At 40.2% G+C, this 22,909-nt stretch overlaps 1 protein-coding gene across 1 annotated transcript in view; it reads right to left on the reverse strand.

Annotated features, from left to right (window-relative positions):
* Positions 1-2,308: 2,308 nt before the first annotated feature.
* Positions 2,309-22,909, reverse strand: part of LOC103390527 (GDNF family receptor alpha-4-like) — a 21,350-nt gene continuing 749 nt past the window's right edge. The window contains exons 2-8 of the mRNA XM_008326413.3: positions 17,522-17,818; positions 15,498-15,569; positions 14,360-14,714; positions 13,268-13,377; positions 11,869-12,003; positions 8,750-8,883; positions 2,309-4,191 (exon numbers count right to left, since the gene is read on the reverse strand). Coding sequence (XP_008324635.1) covers positions 3,967-4,191; positions 8,750-8,883; positions 11,869-12,003; positions 13,268-13,377; positions 14,360-14,714; positions 15,498-15,569; positions 17,522-17,818 — 1,328 coding nt within the window. The 3' untranslated portion in view covers positions 2,309-3,966. The remainder of the gene's footprint in view (positions 4,192-8,749; positions 8,884-11,868; positions 12,004-13,267; positions 13,378-14,359; positions 14,715-15,497; positions 15,570-17,521; positions 17,819-22,909) is intronic.

Raw genomic sequence — 22,909 nt, forward strand, 5'->3', positions numbered from 1 at the left:
CAGGACAGACAAATTGGAAACACTGCAGGGCAGACGCTGCTCCGATATAGAACTTCCCGAGGTGCCGTTTGGAAATCTTCCCTTTGTGCTGCTGAAAACACTGACCATCGAGTAACAACAACCTGCGGCGTTTTTCAGGTTTACGCACTTTTTTCATCGTTATTTTTTTTGCAGCTTTAACTCTTTGCAGAAAGCTATTTTTTAATTAACTTAGTGCTGTGAAAGGGTTAAATGTTGAATATTATTTTCTGATGAGTATCGTTGGATTAATCACGATTAATCATGATTAACTGTGATTGTATTGACTGTGTATTACAGCAGGGGCCAAGGCCCCCAAATAGCTTTCCTTTAATTTTCTATGGCCCCCCCTTAGTGCCCCCTGGTGGCTCCCACTGTGTATACCACTGTATTAGAGCAACGATATGTGAGTGGACGGTGAAATACATTTATATACACAGTGTTCCCTCTCTAAACCGCAGTTCTCTTTTCGCTCCCTCAGTGCATCGCAATTTTTTTTTTAATCCGATCTCGCGAAATTTTCGCTATATCACAAAAAATAGCAAAAAATAAACAGAGAGACAAAAGATAAAATAATTATACATATGAAATTTGTGGATTCTCGTTTTGAAATTGAGACGATCGCTGGTAGCGTTGTTTACCTAGACGAGATCGTACACAGTTTACTATTGGCTAACTGAGTATGCTCTTCTGTTCCTCACGCTGATTGGCTCATGCATGGTAGCATCTCTCAGCATCTCCCCTCGTCTGTCGGCCAAACTCTCATCACTACAGTCTAGGGAGGGTTGATAACAGTGTAGGGGAGGTTCGTAAAGGGTAAATATATACGTAAATAATATACTATCTCGCTTCTACTTTGCGGATTTAACCTTTTCGTGCAGGGTCTTGGAACGCAACTACCGCGATAAAAGAGGGACCACTGTGCTACAGTCTCATGTTAGAATGGTAATCTTGTAACACATTGTTACGTTTTGGATAAACATTTGCTAACAGTCTCACAACTTACCAGAGAGTCCCACTTCCTAGCTAACTTTGGCCCTTGCGTCCTCTTTTTTATTTTTATTTTTGAAGAATTATTGATCGTACAAGCAGTATTTTTATTTAGTTTCCCCAAAAAATGTAATTACGATGGAAGGAATTTTTCTTTTCTTTGGCCCCTCCCACAATTGGAAACTGAAGGAAGTAGACAAAAATGGAGGGAAAAACTCGTGAAATAAAACCGAGGATTAAATGAGCAGAGAACAAAGGGGACGGGGGGGATTCACAGATGGTGTTTGCAAAGCAATTGAAAAGAAACAAACAAAAGAGCAAGAGGAAGAGAAAAGGGAGACGATGGATAGTTGTCGGTGAAGTCGGCAGTGTAAATTAACTTCCAAGTCTCTTGCAGACACAAAAACACACTACATTTGCAAACCTACTGCCTCGCATGTATTCCACTAATGCGGCATTTCGTACGTTATTGGTCTAGCCCCGTCCCTCTTGGCCTCCTGTGTGCCCACGTTGCCACAGGCGGCGTTATGTATTAAGCCTCGATAACAAAAACCTACCAGAAACTGAGCTCTAACATTGTATAACAAAGAAAATAGCAGCAGGCAGAAACAAAAAAAGTCAAATGAGGATAGTTCGAAAATGTTTGGAAGACCAATTTATGGAGAACATTTTTTTAAAAGTCCATGTGTGTTCTGTTTATTTGACATTTATCTACGGTTTAAGGCTTCGTAATCCCTGACAAAAACACTGAATCATTTTACACTTGACTTCGATGAGACTATGGGTGTTTGTGTGTATGTTGTGTCTGTGTGTTCCGAGCATCAGGCAATGGTGGAATTAGCGCACACAGTGAGAACAGAAGGGGCCCTGCAGCACAAACAGCGGAGAGAATCTTATCGTAGAGTCAGGGAGAAAGCCAGAGTGAGCGGTAGGAAAGATGGAAACAATAAATACAAAGTTAAGCTTAAAGATGGAGAAACTTTTTTTAAATCACAAACAAAGGATGTGGATGGGATGGGATATCAGATGATGAGATTGGTTTAGAGAAGCTGTGTCCACCGTTCGTTGGATTGACGTGGGCTTTGCACACCCAATAAAACGAATAACGCATTTAATCCAAAAAAATAGTTACATCGAGGGCAACCGGACGGGGGAGGTTTCTTGAAGACGTTTCACCTCTCATCCAAGAGGCTTCTTCAGTTCTGACCTCTTGGATAAGAGGTGAAACGTCTTCGAGAAACCCACTCCGTCCAGTTGCCTGCATTGGTGTTTACAAAGAAAAAAGCAGAGTTGTTTCGTTTTGACACTTTAATGGCTGATAATGGCTTAATTTGTAAGAAAACAAAAATGCTTTTCAAGCGTTACATTTTACACCGGTGTGCACCATTAATTGTTGGTCAAAGGAAATAATATAATAAACAAGTTCAAATGAAACAGATCAAAACTCTGAAATCAAGATCAAAACGACTGCACCTAAATGAAGGGACAGCACAAGCTACGCAGAGGGTGCTACACAGTCTTGGTCCATAAATCAAAGAAAACCGTTATGGCATCACAAATGTAGGACATCAAAGCATCTACAGTGCATTTCAGGAGTTCCAGAACCTTGTGGCAGACATGTAGACACACTATTTAGTCACTTACGGGGTTGGCAGATAATGTTAAATACTTATAAATATCGGAAGTATTGTCAATTTATGACCAAAGTCTGAGATTTGTGCATCTTGTTTTACCTTAGAACAGTACTTCTCAAGTAGTGGCGCGGGGCACCCTGCAGGGGGCGCATTGGAATACAAGGGTGGGGGAGGGCATGAGGGGCTTCCATTGGAATATGGCACGCTGGGCACAAATGCACCACTGCTGTAATGCTTGAATTATAACAAGCCTCCAGTCACTAGGTGGCAGCAACTCATACAGTGGTTTGTACAGATAAAAATATACACGTTATCAGGTTCTCAATAGTATTTCAATTCGTGGGGGGAAACCACTGGTTTAGAAATACTGTGCATGATCATTTGATCAATTCGTACCATGTTTACTTCTGAATTTTGCATCGTACGCTTCCGATCAAATCTTTTCGCTAAAGTGTCATACATGTATTTTAACATTATTTTGCATTGATATCTTTGCCCAACGTTGAGCGACGTTTCAAAATTCAGGCGCTACACCTGTGCCGTTTTTGCACAGTTTTACTTACACAGTCAGTAACACAGTAAAACAAGCCACAGATCGTCTTACAATTTTCCCAGAGTGCCACCTGCAGGCTGACTTTGGCACATGCCTCTTCTTTTTAATTCCGGTCTCATTAAAATGAAGCAGTGGCATTGGTGGCCATTTTTTTCGCAAACGTCTCTGCTTAACTTCAGGCCGGTGCCGCCTGCAAAGTTCAATTTTTTCCAAATTAATTTGCGTCGCGTCGGACATGGTTCGCTTCATTCGCGTTGTGTCAGACGCTCGTTCCGAAGTTCCAATCGCGGCGCTTGACATTAAATCACGTGTTGTTTGCGCCATCTATATTGATTGTGTATGTAAAGTCGATCCGCTCAGCTCACATCTATCACATTTGGTGTGAAAGCCATGAATGATCCCTTTCATATGGTTAGCCGTAGTTGATATCGTTTCAGAGTAAGCTTAGCTCAAACTCAGGTAACAACTAACCAACTTCAAAATGAAATGAAAGTTTTCCTTCCTGTGACAACACAGCTACAAAATGGTAAAACTCTGATGGCAGCATGCAAGTGCCCCACTGCTGCCATCCTGTTAGGATGCCAGGACGTGAATATGCCACTGCTGCCACAGGCCGCAAGTGCCGATATTAAGAGATGGACATAGAGTAAAGAGGGGAAACAAGAAGGAAAGTGTCCAACTTTGTGTGAATATTTCTCTGGAATCAGTTCAGGGGTGTCGAGGGATCCACTGTGTGTGTTATTTTCTGTGTATGTTTGTGTGTGAGAGAGCTTATCCAGAGATAGTATAGACAGACAGGACCAGCAGAAGCAATATTAAGGGTTGTGCAGGACCAGTGTTGAGAGACACAGCTGCATCCTGGGTCCCACCAGAACCCAAAATGGACACAGTGGCCATCTCTGAGTACAGGGGAATGAGATCAAACTGGCCTCCTTCAGTGTTCTCCTCTTCTACCTCTATCTGTGCCAGCTTTTCTTCCTCCTCGCTCTCCACCACCTGGCAAAAAGAAGACTTTGTGAGTAAGGCTGAAACTCAGGCGCAACATGACCTTCATAATTCAAATGATTCTGAAACACTGTGAAAAGAAAAAAAAAATATTTTAGACAAAAATATTGAGTGTTAAACTGGAATCTTTTCTTCTTTTCCTTATTGATACTCCTAGGCTAGAATCGTATTGTGCTGCAACGGATGGAACTAGTTCAGATGTGGGCATTTTTTTTTGCGTCAGTTGTCCTAAAATTCAACCGGCGGAACGGTATAGGAGCAGATAGATGGAGCGTTTGTGTGAGCTAAGATAAATGACATGTGAAAGTCATGCATTTCTTTTAGGCCAAACACAATTGATGCAAACGTTTTTATATTCCGAAGCGTTTGTCTGAATTTATTGGCAGCTTCTTTTCAAAAGTAACACCACGGTGTTGAAAATACGATTGCACTGTTTGTTTATTCCAAGGTATTATTTTATCTATTTGTTTGAAGAGTTTTTTTTTTTCTCAATCCAGGAGGTAAGCAATTCGAAGATTAGTTTAGACCTGCCATATTAAGACAAGCAGCAGTGCAAACCTTAGAGTAAAATATGACAAACAAAACAAAAAACTTTTTGCAGACAATGTGGTCAGAAGGCCAACATATTCCTTTGAGTCTATTTCTTTAGGAGAGAACATATTAAATTTAGAAACACCGTCTACACTGTAAATGCCTCATCTACGCACTCCGACCATTAAACTAGGAAGAGACATTAGTGTACTACACATTATGGGGCGTTTGCATGTGTATTATTAAATGGCTCTTATCGTAACAGAACGAATCTTGCAGTAAGCATCCAATTCCTCCAGACTGCTGACTGCTGCGGTTGTAGTAAAAAGCTGTTGTGGAGTATCGGGATGCTGGATCAGCTCATTTTCCAGGTAAAGCATAAATATTTGAATGAAGTACGGTCTTGTAACGCCCTGTCCTAAACACCTACAGTTGTGTCAAATGGGGCAGGGGGCCAACCTAACCACCCAAGCAGCTACATCGACAGCCTCTCGTGTCTTTTCGTTCTGTTATTTGACCTTTCTAAAGTCGACTTTTTAGTTTTTCAAGTCATCATTGTCCAAGTGAATGTTGGGCAAGTCTGCCAAGTTGACGTGGGCTAAGTTCACGTCTGCCAAGTTGACGTGGGCTAAGTTCACGTCTGCCAAGTTGACGTGGGCTAAGTTCACGTCTGCCAAGTCGAACTTGGCCAGGTTCAAGTCTTACAAGTCAAGGTCTGCCAAGTCGAGGTCTGCCAACTTCACATCTTCCTGGTTCAAGTCATCCTCTGTCAAGATTTTCTTTAATTGACCTCAGGGGCCGTGCCTTAAAGATGGAATTCTGGCACAAACTACACAGGTCACCATTGTTATGCCATGGACGTTTATCAAGTTTACGAATGGGAATTTTAGTTTTTCCCTTTCGAATAAACAAAAATTAGTCTGAACTGGCATCCGGATATTATTTTTTTTCCGGTCCTAAATTATTGTAAAATGACAAGTTATGTCAAGCTGAGAAAACAAAGTGAATATTTGTCTCGATTAAAGGCAAGTTTGCTGAACAACGACAGCACTATTAGATGGATGGATGGAACGAATGATCGATCGATCGTTTGATGGATCGATTGATGGATGGATTGATCGATAGATAGATGGATAGATAGAACATTATTAATCCTTGGGAGTTCCCTTCGGGAAATTAAAAAAAATAATAATTAGTTTACCTTAAAGAAGGTTTTCCGTCACAGATTTTTGATCACACAATTGAAAAATACCAATACACAAAAATGATGCAAAAGTTTCATCTTCAGACAAATGTGGTTTTTCAGCCAAGTTAAAAAAAAAAAACAGATGGACATTTTTCTCTTGTTGCTGAAGTGGATGCATCTGTATTAATGATAAGCATTATATATATATGTATATATATATAAATAAATAAAAATCAACTTTCAAATTGAAAATAAAGCTGCTCAAAGGGAGAGGAAATTCAGGTTGGTAAGAAGATTGTGTGGCAATATATTGAGAAGGTGAGTTGAAGAAAAGAGGAATTTAAAAACAGGATAAAGGAAACAGAGTAAAAAGCAGGAGAACGGGGGGGGTGACGGGGGGGGGAGTTTGAAGGTAGAAGAGAAAGAGGGGCAGACATATACCCATAAATAAATCCAATGCTAATGAAGCTTGACTGATGCACTGCATCCAATCTGCTCCTTTTCTAATCCATTTAGTGCTAGAAAGATGCAGATGGATACAGACTGAGAGAAGGAGGAAGGACAACCGAGAGAGGAAAAAAAAAGGAATGGAACCCCATCCCGTCTGGATACGCAGATTATCTCCGGCAGCGAGGCACAGTAAGCAGCACAAACCAACACGGTCAAGATACTTTCAATCTCTTTTTTTTTTTCTTTACCAGTATGCAGCCCTCAGTAGTTTAGAAAAAAAAAAAAAACTCATATTGGTTCTATTGAGTCATTCGTACTTGGTTTGAGTTCACACACGTAGCTAATATACAATTATCCTAGATAATGTAAGATAAATGACATGTAAAAGTCATGCATAAAGGCTAAAATGCTAAAAATGCTTTTATCATTTTTCTACGCCATCTATCGGGGAAACGTGGGTATTGCAGGGAAAAGGCAGAAGTGTAATAAAAATATAAATAAATTATATATTTAAAAAAAGTTTGGCGGGCCAGATTAAAAGGCTGAACGGGCCACATCCGGCCCCCGGGCCTTAGTTTGCCCATACCTGTACTAGAGCAAGAATTAAAAATAACGACCTCATTTACAATATTATTATCAAATACGTTTTTTTTTTTTTTTGCATTGGACAATAATGCTGCATTGTTTTCAGGCGCCTCCCTTACTTCATGTACCTCTGGTTTAAAGTGTGAGGTGCCGCACTGCTCGGGGCTCCAAAGTAGTTAAGTGGAGTTGCAAAACGCAGCATAAGTAAGGCAGGTTTTGTGACCATAAATGAGCTCCATTTAATCCCCCCTCTCTTTTTCTCTCTTCCCCCTTCCTCACCCCTTTGCTTCACTGTTTCACTTTTCTTTTTTTTTTTCTCTATACACACCCCTCAGCTGAGGCAGATGGTGAGTGTTGGCTCATTCTGTGAACTGTTGGGTTTCTATTTCTCTAAATATTCAGCCCCTTATGTATAATGCCTTGAGGTAACGTATGATGATATTTAGCACCATTCAAATAAAAGTGTTTTGATGAGAACTATAAAGTCTCTGCCGTTCAGGGCCGTTTCATAACAGCTGCAAATGCAACTTTTTTTTTTTTTGTTTTGTTTATTTGATTGAGGCAACATATTTTAATGAACATCAGCAGTAAACCGGTAAGGGTTATAAATTTACCAGATTGTTGCAATTTCAAAATCTATTCCCCGGGCAGGTAACATGTTTGTACACAACTTAAACACACGAATACATAAAAATGTATTCGTGAGTTTTACGGTGGCATCCCTTCAAATTCTGATTTATTACTCGCTCTTGCGCATTAATATGCATCTATATGCATAAGGTATTTATATCTTTGTGTCATATATTTACATCTGTTAGGTATAGTATTCACGAGTCGCAATTCAACTGCAATAATCAATATATTTTGTGCGGGCTTTTTTTCTTCTCCTTTAACATATAAATGTTAATGAAATATTGAAGTACTTTTGCACTCTTATTTATATTTGATGTCAATTGATGTCTGTTGGTACTTGGTTAAGGGACATTAATGTTTTACAGGTATGTATGACACTATATATATATATACATATGGATGGATGATAGATGGATGGATGGATGGACGATGGATAAATGGCTGGACAGGGAGATAGAAGTTGACCTCGCAGCAAACGTGAGTTGCTGGTCGACGTGCTTTCGTACTTTAATGGCGTACATGGCTGCGGGTGCTTTCTTGTTTTGGGTGAACTATCTTTAAAATAGTCCGGATTTTTAATTTGCACTTGTTTTTATACATAAAAACAGATTTTAAAAGCATACATATTCTGTGTAAATATATTGTTACTCTATGGTTAAAAAGACTCGAAACTGAAGCTGCAGGACTTTGGACTTGTCAGTCTTCGACTTGGAAATTGACTCGGCACTTGAGGGCAAAGATTTTCGACTTACCTGTGACAAAACAATGACTCTGGACAGATACAGTATATTCTCAGTCTTCGACTTGGAAATTGACTCGGGACTTGAGGGCAAAGATTTTAGACTTACTTGTGACAAAACAATGACTTGGTCCCCCCTCTAGTATGTATATACAGTATATTAAATCATATAAACTGAAACATACTTTATATATGTATTATATTTTGGGGTTACTGATTAAATGCATGTAGCTCTAAGTCACAATGTGATTCAATTCCTACGGTAAATAACAACAGAAAATCAGAAATGTATGTGAAATGGTAACTTAATTTGAAAAAAAAAAAAAAAACACTCAAAGATCCAAACAAACTGCTGTCACTGTCGCTGTTGTAGCTATGCTCTGCTTGCTCCTATTGACGTGGGAAATAAAACGAAGTGTACTCACAACATTGTTGTGGACAGGCAGGTGGTTGTTGTTGTTTAGCAGATTGTCCTGCTGCAGCAAGGGGGAGGGTCTGGGGGGAGGGGGTGTGATGTCAGGCAGCGAGCCAAGACTGCCCATCCAGCTGACGGAGTTACCTGCGTGGAGAAACAAACACTCGGGCTTAAGCATTCAGCACCGTCAGTGTGTGTGTGTGTGTGCGTTTATATGCTTGGCCGATACGCCGCGAAGCCAACTGAGTGTGACCCTCCATATCTGTTTGGCAGCTATACGGTTTGAACCGTTGGCACTAGATGAATCATGAGCTTTATGTGGAGTGCATTGATGCATCAATCCAGGCGTTAGCTCTGGCTCATAACAGGCTCAGTGTTTGTGTTGACTACTTGATGGACAGCTGCGAGCTGGAGTGGCAGCTGGATGGATTTGCCCTATAGCTCTTTTCTTTTTCTTTTTTCCCCTCCCCTCCCATGAATTAGCTGCACGTCCACACTCTTCAAAACCCTGACTATACCAGGAAATTCTCAGTCTGTTACTACGCACAGTAGTAGTAGTAGTAGTAGTAGTTATATGCAAATGATATTTCACTGCCGAAATAAAAAAAAAGGGAATAATTCCAAAGGTGGCGGCTTAGTGCTGGACATTTGAATTTATTTTTGTAAACAGTAGTGAGTGTCCTTCAGTGTAGCAAGGTCACATAGCATTAAAAACCGTCTCACATAGCCAGAAAAACTTTTTGGACTGTATAACAATGCGTACTGCATCTAAACACTTAACTGCACCCTGGAGCTGAGTCAAGGTAAATCTGTTCAAAAGTTCTGCAGTCATAAACCACCCAATGAATTGACCAAGCCTGTGTAATTGAGACACATCAAGGTGTGTGAAACTGACGCACATAATGTATATAAAACCAGTCAGTTTGTAATTTATAATAATAAAAATCCAACAATAATAACACCTTTTTTAAATTGAAACGAGTAAAAACTACCGGTCAGGTATGCAAAGATAAAGTAAGGAACAATAAAGTGAGGAACATGAATTTTACATTATTTACATTTGTAAAATTTCTATTAAAAAAAAAATAAAGCTTAACAAAGCATATGTGTTTGTGGCAAGACTTTAAGTAAGTCTCTCAATTGCCTCGCCTAGATTAAAACCTCTCTCAAAGGTCTCCTGGACCATTGACAGAGATCTACGTGAAGCTGCCCCTCCCTCCCGATCCGATGAACAACAGCGCTGTTGTTCGCCTGTGCTACGATTGTGGTGGTTTGTGCCGTAAAAAATTTGTGCTATTAAAGCTTTGGAGTAATTAAAAATTACATTTTCGACCTGTGACGTCACGCAGCCTCCCCTCCTCAGTTCCAGACTGGCCTCCACTGACTGTGCCGAGATTGTCCTGGTTTGTGTCGTCTAAATAAACGTTTGTATCACTTGGTTTCTAAAGTTATCACTGTTATATTCTTCACAAGCGTGACGTCAACAACCCCCCCACCCCCTCCACGTCTAAATCTCTTCAAACTAGTCTCTATCGTTTGTGCTGCGTTTGTGCCGCTTATTTTTTCATATGCGAACATGATAAACGAGCCAAAATGGAGGCTAGTTTGAAGAGATTTGGACGCGGATTTGTGACGTCACAGGTCAGAAAACTTATTTTTTAGTTACTCCAAAGCTTTAATAGCACAAACGAATTTTTTTTACGGCTAAACCAGCACAATCGTCGCAACATATGCTACATTCAATACTTTGCCAAAAGTTTAGACAACACTTGCTCGCCTAATCCTTTTTTTTCTATTTGTTTAATTTTTTTAAAATGTTTTTATATAACCTGAACATGTGGAACTTCCATATGGAGATTAGTGTGTCTTGCGTTGTGCATGGAAAGTTGCTGGAAAACATAAGGTCATTACCGCTGATACCATTAGAAAATATAGGCTCCTTTTAGGGCACACAGTTCCTTGGAAAGCCTGCGTAAAATACAAATTGACAAATGGGGTTGTATCAAGTACCTAAAACTGGTGAAGCGATGCCAAAGCAGTGCCATAAATCTACGGGCCAGAGTACTGGGACTCAGGCCAGGGTTTCGATAAAGAATGACCAGGATTTAAAAGAGTAATTTTATCAAACTGTCGTGCCCATCTGCCTACACCTGCTGCTGCGTTAGCACGGGTAATTAGCTCAGCGTTCTCACCTTTGTCCTGTGCTTCCCTGTTCATTAAACTCCCTCGTCTCACCAGGTGCCCTGAGTATATTACATGCCTCCCTCTCACTTGGTCCTTGTCTGTCTTCATTATTTGTCTTCTGAGGGGTGTACTGTGAAGCAAGTTCAGTGGCGTAGTGAGGTATGCTGAGTCTAAAGCCAGGCTTTCCTGTACTGGGTAAGATCGAATCCCGGTTAGGGCGGTTGGTACCTTCCGGTGGACTCACCACCCGCAGGAAAGTTCACGAGGGGTTGGTACGATGCAGTGTGATTACGGATACGGATCCGGTAACGGATAAGCGGACGAAGATGAATGGATGGATATCACTATGTTAACTTATGCTCTTAACGTAGCTCATAACCTGGAAGGGACCAGGTTTTGTTCAGGTTTTCAGCTCAAATCTGCTGTGAAAGTTCAGTCTGTAGCTGGCATTTCCTGATGAAATTTTCTATGAGAAATATTGAAATAATGAATTAATTAGGCCTATCTATTGTCATTGGACAGAGAGAGTAGATTTAGGAAGAAAAAAGAAAAGAAAAACACCGAACGTTTAAACACACTCTTATTCTATAATTGAGATCAGTATTACATATGAAACAATATACATCTATTTTTTTGTTGCTCTTGTTAACTGTTCCTAACGAATAAGGGTTAATACGTAAAAGTTGCTGAGATTTCAAAAAATAAAACACTAAGGGCTTAATATATTATTAATCAGTGTTACGCATTTACATGGTCAGCAATTTTCCTTCCATCTTCGTTGATGGCAGTAGTGTTGTTTTTGGCAGAGATGGTCTCTTTATGTTGTTACTCTTTACCACCACAGTTATATGCACAGTAGAGTTGTATTTTGCGAGATCGGATAAAAAAAAAAAAAGCTGCCGATCAATACAAAAGTGTAGTTGAAATCACAAAAGGTGGACTCACGGAGGCAAAGGTTGTGCGTAAACATCCGCTGCAGTTTCAGACATTCCTGCCACTGATTTCCACTGCCTTCACAGTTGCACCAGAGTGAAACTTCAGCAGAGCTGTTACTGATGTAGTTTGGCGTCATGATGGTGCCTGGAAGTTAAATAAGTGCATATTTAGTTCTGAACACACAGCCCAAAAACAACTACATAAAACATACATGCAGAAACCTTGCAAGGACGAAAAATTGTAAGCAAGTTATCAAGTCAAATCTTGGATGGTATATTCATCTTTAAGATATTGTGAGGTATATAATGAATATACATGTGGAAGTCACATGTCTAACAACATGTATAAGTACGGAGATCTGTAGGTTATATTGGGGGGTTTTTTTTGTTTGTTTTTTAAGCTTAGCCTTATGGATAAGTCCCGTTTTTTTGCAACCAGTCATGTGTCTTAAATTTGGTCTGATTCATTTTCACAGCTGTTCTGTGTGATCACATTTTCAGACACCTTTGCTGTAACTATTATTTTGATCTTCTTTTTCACCTTTCACTTCACCAGCTGTTGCACTGTGACATTTTTTTTCACAATTGGATAAATATGTATCCAACACTTATTTTTTGTGTCACACAAATTTTTAGTTTTGATCGCAACTCTTTTTTTTTTAAATATTTTACATTTGACAGAATTTTTTCTTACTGTGTAGGGCATATGTGTCAAAACTCAAGGCCTGGGGGCCAAATGCAATGCAGCAAAATTTCTTATTAGTCTGTCATATAGTAGTTACATCTATACCAGCGGTCCCTGACCTTTTTTGTACCTAGGACTGGTCAACCAGTACCACCCATTACTACGGACTGGTAGCAAAGTGCTGAACTTTTAGACTCTATTCTGTTAGTATTTAAAAAATATTGTTAGATTATCTTTAAATAAAGAAAGTAAATGGATATGACAGGATTTTTCTTGAATGAAGTAAATTAGTAAAAATTAAGTAAATTTTTTCCTGTGTCCCACTGTGGCCCAGTACCAAATGAGTTTTGGACTAGTACTGGTCCGCGTACCGAGGGTTGGTGACCCCTGATCTATACAGTCTTGCACTTACAACCAGCCCTTCAAGGGGGACTGAATTGCTGATTTGGCCCCCGGTGAAAATGAGTTTGACACCCCTGCTGTAGGGGCTAAAGAGAGACCTTTATCTTTTGGGGTCATTAACCTAGCCTGGGGTAAAAAGGCTTAAAATGTTTTACTTTTCCCTCAAACTGTCGGTAATTTCCACTTTCTTTTTCAACGAAATATCTGATCCTAAGTGAAGCAAACTTACGTCTGAGTTCCATCTCCTTAACAGCTGTTTTATTTAATTGAATGATACGTTCTTTCTCTCAATCCACAACCACAACCACATTGCATTCCGTACCAATGAGTCCAGCATATGCTCGGAGGCAGAGACCTGCTGAGTCCTTCAAACAGCCACTGGCTGTGGCAGGAGATGGCTGGCAGTTATTAAGGAAGTCAGCCAGTCTGGATCTTGCAACGACACAAATAAAAACACCACATCAGACACAAGCAGTAATGTCTGTTCATGTGAGTGTGTGTGTGTATGTGCGCCTCATTTTGTTTGTATTTATTTCAGGTCATGTTACTCTTGTTTCTATGCTTTTTGGAATATGTTTCTATCAGAGGTGGAGAAAGTACTAAAAATATATTATGAAGAAAAAGTATCTTTACTTCATTTAAATTGTACTCAAGCTAAAAGCGGGCACACTTTTTGACTCGCGGGCCACAATTGTTCTAAAATTGAATGGGGGCGGGCGGGTCAGGAGCAGATAGATGGAGCGTCCGTGTGAACAGAGATAAATTACATTATCATGTATCATTTTCTACACCATCTATTGGTGAAAAGTGGGCATTGCAGGGAATAGGCAGAAGTATAGCGATAATATAAATAACTTCTATAATTTGGAAAAGTTTGGCGGGCCGGATTTAAAAAGCTAAACGGGCCGCATCTGGGCCCCGAGCCTTAGTTTGCCCTTTCCTGGGCTAGAGCCTGTCTCTTAGTCAATGTTCTCTGGATACATTAAAATAGTTTTTGAGTTAACGCAGATTGTTTTCCCCACATTTCATTTTTTACTTGGTAACATTTCTTGTCCCATGAGTCAAAATGTACTTAAGTAAAAGTAAAATTACCTATTCCCAAAACTACTTAAACAATCACAAATTACTCACGAAAACTACTCAGTTACAGTAACTTGAGTAAACGTAATTCATTACTTTCCACCTCTGTCTTCTATACAGTAGAACCAATGGCATTATGGTTTTAGTTTCCATTTAGTCTTTGTCTAATTTCTTTGGTCTTTGACGGCTACACACGTTTTATTGGTGATTGCGCTATACAGTTTTCAGGTTTGTTTAATCAAATGATATTCAAATATTTTCGTGTGTCGTGTGCCTTACTTTTAAGAGTACCTTGAAAATCAATCAAAGGCGTTGGATCCAGCTGTTTTATTACCTGCAAAGGTCGTCCCGTCGACAGAAACTCTGCTGGTGGAGACAGTTGGGTTGTACCTCCTCCGTCTCCTGGTAGGAGCACGAAGGTACAATGGTTTTCCTCCTCCGCTCACCGCACAGGGTATCGGTGCAGGGGCAGAAGAGAACGGTGAGGCTGTACTCCTCAGGCACCCTCTCCAGGAATCGCCGCAGGGCCCGGTGGCACTTGTGCTGGTTGCATCGGTTGGACCCTGGAACACGCTTGGTGCACGCCAAGACGTACTCTGAGCGCAAGGAGCCACACTTCTCATACAGACCACAGTCCTGTGCTGCCTTTAAACACTGGTTCTCGCCATCCGATTGCATGAAAGACGAAGCTGGGGAAGAGTGAACAGTCAATTTGGCTGAAAATTAACAACGGCAATGTCTGCCTAATGTGCTCAAAAATTACGTGGTAAAGCCGCTAATGCGAGAGCTCCTTCTGGAATGGAGGATAAGACTCCAATAATTTACATTGATGGACGGAGATGGAGAGGCAGAAAATAGAAATCGTGGCTTCACACTTGGTTTACAAAAGTAAATTCGTATTATCCATCCATCCATCCGTCCGTCCATCATCATCCACTTATCCGGGGCCAGTTCGCGGGGGTCTTCTCTGACACTTCCTCCAGCTCTTCTGGGGGCATCCTGAGGCGTTCCCAGGACGGCCGAGCGACATAATCATTCCAGCGTTTCCTGGGTCTTTCTTTAAATCTCCTCCCAACCTTAACGCAACCTTTACGTGATGGAAGGGTTTGAGTATCCGAATGAACCCAGTAGCTATGTTGTCGGGGGCTTAATGCCCCTGGTAGGGTCTCCCAAGGCAAACGTGTCAGAGATCAAAACCCCCTGAATGAAAAACACCAATAGACAAGGAAATTCACGTTTCCCGGATTGGCGTTACCGGGGCTCCAACCCTGGAGCCAGGCCCCGGGGTTGACCAAGTCTTTGCCCACGTGACCCGGCCGGAATCAGCCCGAAGAAGTGACGTCGGTAATTTGGAATAGACCGGAAATTACCGGTATTTATGAGTAGAGATGCTATCGTTTATATATTATGATATCACGTTAAAGTGATGCATCATTTTCTGTGTTTATTTTTGTGTGTGCGCTTGCTTTTACCTGCCACTAAAGAGGCCATTTGAGTATCCATCAGAGTGTCTTCATAGGGAGATATTTCCAACTCATCATCCCCTAGAGACAAAGACAGAAAAAAAACCCTGCAGAATTTATGATTATAGTATCACAAAAATAGTATTTTGTGGAAAAATAAAGCAATAGCTTTTATTTAGATCACAAAATGAACACTTGTAAAATTCAGAGCCCGTGTGGTTAAACACTGCACTGAAATAATGATCCTGGTCATGTTGGAGAAGAATGTCGCACCATGTGAGTGAGGTTGGATGTTGTGTTTCTTGCGGCACGTGCTAGTCATTTGGGGCGCCGGAGAAACATCAAACCATGTGTGTTCCAGTAACGTAGTGTTTGTCTTTTGAATGTGAGGTTTTCAAATTAATACTTCCTGTGCGCTACTGCCGTACAGCAAGGGTGCGGTCTGTATTTGGTTTGTATGGGTTTAGCTTTGACAAGCTGTTCTGTTTTACTAAAAAAAAAAAATCTTTTTAGTAGACTTGAGCCATATATTTCTAATGGAATGAAATATATTATATCTGCCATAACATAGTAATTGTGCTGCTAGTTGGATACTAATTCTCTAACTCAAAACATTGTTATATAATATGTTGTTGTATTTTCCAGTTACTTATTCTATACTATGTAAGGTCAGTTTTATGAGCTAGGATGTTATTTGGACAAAAGAGAAGGAAAATTGAAACGAAGCAAGAGGGTCAATTTTGTCGTTCACCATATGGATAAAACTCTGGATCGTTAACCAGAAGTCCAACCGCATGGATTTGTTAGTGGCATTCACCGTGCTACATCTCGACGTCGATGACATTTACTTTTACCTCGTTACTATTGGATGATTCCGCTTTTAATCGCCCTGCAACAGCCAACAGTGGAGCTCTGTGTGTACTAAAGCATGGAGGGTGTGATTAAAACACCAAGTTTGCAAAGAAAATACACTCACTGCCTCCATTAAGCACCAGAGCAATGTCCGGAAAGCAAGGTTCTTCAACAAATGAGCTGCTAGTGCTTGCATGAATAACTTTGTCGAAAACAGACTGTAGAGTACAGACTGGGAGTAAGTAAGAGGCCATAGGGAGTAGGAAAATGTGGTTATGTTGTCTTCTTACATTGCTGTTTTTGACTAAAACTACAGTCCTGATAACATTATCAACCTTGGTAGTGTGAAGCCATCCATAGATCCACTTTTTTCTAAACCCATTGTTATGTTAGAGATCTTTTTGTAGGACCCAGGTGTAGATACTGGGCTGAAACTGGCTGGGCACTAAACAGGAAACTCGAGTCGTCTCAGGCGACTTGAGGCTGAAAAACAATCAGTCTTCTCGACCTGGCATGTGTGGACAACTGAACAATAACATAAATAATAAATCTTCAAACAATAGATATGTACAGCAGCAGCAGCTAGCATTAACCCAGGCTCTGAAAAGTTCCTTTTGTGTTCTGTTCCTGTAGAAGATTTGCACTCATTCTAAAGTACAAACTCAATCAAGAGTGAAAAGGCATATGGCTTGTTTGTTAATTTAAGTCCATTTCATGCTTTACATTTATGGCAATTGCACTCTAGAGCAGCTTAGCTGCATTAAAAACTGAAGAGTGTATAATTATAATAATGTTCCGCTGACTGATAGGCCACAGGGGAGACGGGCTCAGCTAGCTGCTGGTAGCTAACTCACTAATGCACCCAGCACAACAGCATAATTAATATGAGAGACCAGAGTGCATAATAATGTGAGATGTGATTTTGCATTATTATTTACAGGGTTCGTACATGTTTTTTTTTAAACAAATTTCAGTGTGACCACTGAAAATTATGCAGGCGCAGAAAGCAAAAAAAAAAAATCATCATCATCCCGACAACTTGTTGCAATGGGAGTTCATAACTTTTCATGCAAACAAAACCATTACTTCTAGAACCCTTGTTGTTGTTATGGGTTGGACACTTTGGATCAGTCTTGTCCACTGTCCAACGTCTCCTTCCATCTCATAAGCGTCTCACTTACCCGGCAGGAGTCGAACCCTCCAGTATATGCGCAGGCAAATCTCCTCCCTGCGAAATCCGCGTTGGCATTTGCAGGACAACAGAGCAGGATGTTTGGACAGAAGAACATCCTGTCTCTCCAGGCACTCAGCTGCCGCCTGTTCCCCTAGTGGTGAAATCGCTGCGTCGGCGGCACACAGTTCCAAGCCTCGGTACAGTGCCTCACACTGAGGTTCAGTTGAGCACACATGATAGGCTTCAACACAGTCCAAAGGTGAGGACGGCAAAGAGATAAGAGGTCCCTGTAATAAGGTTGCGTCTAAGAAACAAATAAAGAAAAGAGAGAGGAGACGTTGGAGAGTGGAAGTCTCTATCAGACAATAGTGGCACGAATTGTCACGCATTTGTATAGATTTTTCAACCGATTCACAGTGCATTGTTACAAGTATTTAAAGGGAAATTGTTTACTGTATATTCTGGATTATAAATTGCTCCAGAGTCAGCATGAGCCAGCTAGAGAGCCCTCTAGTGGCTGTCGGGGTGAAAATAACAAACATGTCACATTATATATTTTAATATATATATCTTTATATATATATAAAGATGAAAAAGAGTGCGACTTACAGTTCGGAAAATATGGTATTTGAGTGATGATAAATCATGACGTGAGATGTTTTGGGTTTTTTCGTTACAGTCTAGCACCGCTAATAAGACAAGAAGCTCGATTTTGGTTGGTTCTGAGATATTCAAAAAACCCAAGCTGTTCAGTTTCTTTTGAACCATGGGTGTTTCCAGATCATTTCCAAACTATTTTGATTTCATGTGACAGTCTGGATAGACTTAATTGAATGCTGCTGAATGTAATAAAGTTTTAGAGTTTGTCATGCTGCAGGCCCTCAAAAGAAAAATATCATTATAGCAATAGATTAAATGCAGACCTGACTGGCATGCTTTTCTTCTGCCCTTATTTAAACCAAACCAAAAATAAAACAGAGCCCCCTAATGTTTTTACGTTATTTAATTAACCTGAACCTGTTCTGGTGATGGTTCCCTGAGGATTGGGCATCTTTTTCGTGCGCTAGAGTTGCTAGGTGCTAATTTGACATCAAAGTTATGCTGGTGAATGACTCTGACGTGGATATTATAGGTGTCGTGTAACTGCAAAATTCAAACCTAAAAAATCGAATTTATGTTCTTGATTCGGGGCAGAAATTGTCTGTAATTTAGTCAAACACACTAGTATGGTGTTTGGTATGGTGGGTATACTGTAGTACTAGATACTGCATCTAGTACTTACTGACATAATTGTATATATCCCAACTGGCTTGACACCCCCCCCGATTCCCCACCTTTTTAAAAAAAATGCAACTAACCCTTTCTTATAGGAAGGATAGGAAGGAAGCATGTTTAGTCAGGCTCAAATGACAAGAATACACATAAAATACATATAAATATATATAGTCTGAATGTATTTCTCAATGCAAAGGTCCGATTTTGATTTTAAGTTTCACAACGAAAATTGTTATTTACATGTATTTATTGTGTGGAAAAATCCCACTTAAAGAAAAACGTTCCACAGTGTGACAGCTCACGCACCCCTGGGGGTTAACAACATTAGAAATATCATTACATTAAAAGATGTTGAATATATACAGTATATATAGAAAGCCTTCTCCTCACTTTATTTGTTTTGTTTTTTTATTTTCTTTATTTTATTTCTGCCCTCATCCTGATCTTTTTTTTACATTACCGTATATCTTTTTATTCTTAAAGCAGACTTGCCTTATGTATTTAAGAGTGTAGGTTTTAAATTAATAGTCTATTGTTGTCTCTGCCGAGAAGCTCTGCTCATATGTTCAGGCTCGCTCCGTGCGAGGGTTATGTTTATTTATAATGAATTTAGGCGGACAAGGCTGCCGAGCACTGCGCAACGATTAGTTGATTTTCAGCAGAAATGTCCCGTCTTTAGTCGACTATGAACTTTCTTTGGTTGTTTACAACCCTAATGTGGCTGCTAACATATTACAGGGGTAAGATGGAAGAGTCGGGATCTGGAAAAGTGCTAGAAATTCGAGAAACGCACCATTTTCAGATCAGGTGGGCAGATCTAGACAACAGCCAGAGTTAAACGAAAAAGTGGGATTAAATCAGGCATGGTCAGCCCGTGGCTCGGGAACCGCAGTCATGCTGCTCTGACGTTCATGAATTTTGTGTGTTTTTCTTATGGTAGGCGAATCTCACGTGCAAAGCCGTTGATGCAAACGACTTGGCGGGAATAACCATTGAGTAGTGTAGGCCATTGTTTCTCAAAGACTGGGTCGTGACCCTCAGGTGGGTCACAAGAGATTTTTTCTGGGTCCATCTCGCTGTCATGTTTCCCAGGAGTTTACGAATAATGTCTATTGACTTGGGTCGCGAAGGTTTGTGACCAGAAAAATTGTATTGTAATTGTATTTTAACGTCCGATGTGTGGCTGCCTCAGTTTCTAAGTAAAAACAGCTACAACTGAATAATTGTAAGAGTAGAAATGCTGCTTTAGGATAACGCACGTTTAAACCTGAACTAATACAGTAGAAACTATAGATTAACTTACATGTTGGGAACAAACAAGTTAGAGGAGTGGCAGGAGAGATAAAGAGCACCTTTGCCCAAGCAAGTTATACAGAGTAGATTAGGACCTACTTGAAACACAACATCTCACTCTCTCTTTTTCTCTCTCTCTCTCTCTCCCCCGATCTCAAACCTACACACGTATGCAATCGCACTTTCAGAAACCTCTCAGCAATCTCTGCCTTATCAGTACAGTTTGTGAATTGAACACTTAACTAACACAAGACAGTGTTGGGTAAATGCACATCTTTTGTGCAGTGCTACAGTAATCCCATCTAGACAAAGTCATTTCACTTTGCTGGAATAGTTTAAATTAAGACTTAAACATAGGCCATTCTTACAATATATTAAATAGTCAGTGGCAACGAGCAACGTTTGAAAATAAACAATGATCTAATGCAGTACTTCTCAAATAGTGGGGCGGGCCCCCCTGGAGGGGCGCGACGGGCTTCCATTGTAATATGGCACGCGTGTACCACTGCTGTAATGCTTGATTGATAACAAGCCTCCAGTCACTAGGTGGCAGCAACTCATACAGTGGTTTGTGCAGTTAAAAATATACATGTGTTCTCAATAGTATTTCAATTCGTAGGTATGTGGGTCGGGGGGATTGGGGAGAGCACGAAAAAACATTTCTGTCCCCGGGGAAGGGGGTTGGGGGTAAATGACAGAAATTAAATTAAGAACCACTGCTCTAATGTGATTCGAGTTGTCTTTCTTCTGGACAGGATTACGAATGACAGGTTTATAAACAAGAAGTGGAAGGATGAACCCAAATGCAGGACAGATGTGGTTTCAGACTCAAATGTGAATATATATACATATATATATATATATATATATATATATATTATATATATGTATGTATATATATATATATATGTATATATATATATGTGTCTGTATATGTCTGTATATATATATATGTCTGTATATATAAATATATATATATATATATATATACATACACAGACACACATGGATAAACATTGGACACTGAACGCACCACCATGGAGGTGAGTGACAAGGAGGTTATATATAGAGACTCCAGATGGGAAACAAACAAGACACAGGTGGAACAAATTATGGTAAGAGCGGGTAATCACGGGAGAGAGAAACACAGAAGGGCAGGTGCAGGATGATAAGCTGCAGGTGAAGCTGATAGGGCTGATTTCAACTGGCAGGGGGGGGTTAAGTGGAGCAGACGGTGACAGGATAGTGTTTTGTCTGTCAATTCCCTCATGTACAGCGTGTCAAACTGAAGGCCCGCGGGACAAATGTGTCCCGCCAAGTCATTTAGTGTGGCCCACAGGAGCAATGTCTATAACTAAGTACCGTAATTTCCGGACTATTGAGCGCACCTGAATATAAGTCGCACCCACTAAATTTAGAAAAAAAATTATTGTACATATATGAGCAGCGCTTCTCCATAAGCCGTAGGTGTCCACGTTGTAACATGGGATATTTACACAGAAAGATTTTTTTTTTCGCTTTTAAATAAATTATTTCTTTTTTACGAACAGTGGCTGTAACACGGCTGGTTACACGTTAGCTCTTTCCTGCTTCGGCGCCCCCGACCGTAGTTGAAATGCATAGGCGAGACTTAGTGATCTGCTCCAGGGCCGATGCTAACATTAGCTCTGGGGCTAACTCCCTTCATCTTTTCTTCCACATGGTTTAAAATATTTCTATAAAAAAACCTTTATGATATGTTTATGAGATGTTTGCCCTAATTGTGCAATGATCTGAAAACTTAAAAACTTCTGGTCTTACATATGGTATGGCATATGGCAATATGTCCTCTAGGGGGTGGTTTGATCCAAAACACAGAACAGATATAGGTATATATCAGATATCCAATTCTTTCAATTGATAAAAAGTCAAGCAGGTTTGTTTTTTTTTTGTGCAAAATCTGAATCTTTTCCCACCAACTGCACTCACTAAAAGCTTACTCAATAGATCAGATTAACAAAACAAAAATATCTGCAGTTTAGATTCTCTTTGTATTGTATAGGGTTGCTTGATTATGGGTAAAAAATAATAACCAATAACCAATATTTATATCACTAATTTAATTAGTGATTGATTCTGGAAACGCATTGTAATCACGGAACATAATGGAGAAGCAATCAGAATTGTTGCCCGTGAGTAACATGTCTTCGTCTGTTACAATAAATCAGTCGGTTCTTAATTATTTTCTGTCATGCCCCCCCTTGTGGACAGAAATGTTTTCACGCCCAGGTGCCCCCTGACCCACACCCATGCGAATTGAGACCCTGATAACATGTATATTTCTATCTGTACAAACCACTGTATGAGTTGCTGCCACCTAGTGACTGGAGGCTTGTTATTATTCAAGCGTTACAGCAGTAGTTACTGTATGTCCAGCGCGCCATATTCCATTTGAAGCCCCTCACGGCACCTCACCACCAAGTCCAGCGCCTTGTTGTTTTTTTTTTTTGTTTTTTTTTTCACTGTTCTCTCCAGCGTTACGTTCACTGTGATGTTAAAACACTCTCCTTTCTTCCCTGTTTTCTTTTCATTCACATGCACTTTGTGTTAACACAGACTGCACCACATCTGTGCACAAACCACACAAAGGAAGAAAAAAAAAAAAAACCTGGCAAGTTCCTCCTCAGGACACAATCCACAAACAGTGAGGGAAGCACTCACAAAGAAATAACTTCAAATGGGTCACGGCAGCAGACCTTCAGTTTGATACAAATATACTGACAAATACAGTTTATGGTATAAACGCAGGCTATTTTTATGATAAAATGTTGAAAAGTCAATTTGATTA

This window comes from Cynoglossus semilaevis, chromosome 15 (genome assembly GCF_000523025.1).
Source record: "Cynoglossus semilaevis isolate Cse_v1.0 chromosome 15, Cse_v1.0, whole genome shotgun sequence".
In the NCBI taxonomy this organism is placed as follows: Eukaryota; Metazoa; Chordata; class Actinopteri; order Pleuronectiformes; family Cynoglossidae; genus Cynoglossus; species Cynoglossus semilaevis.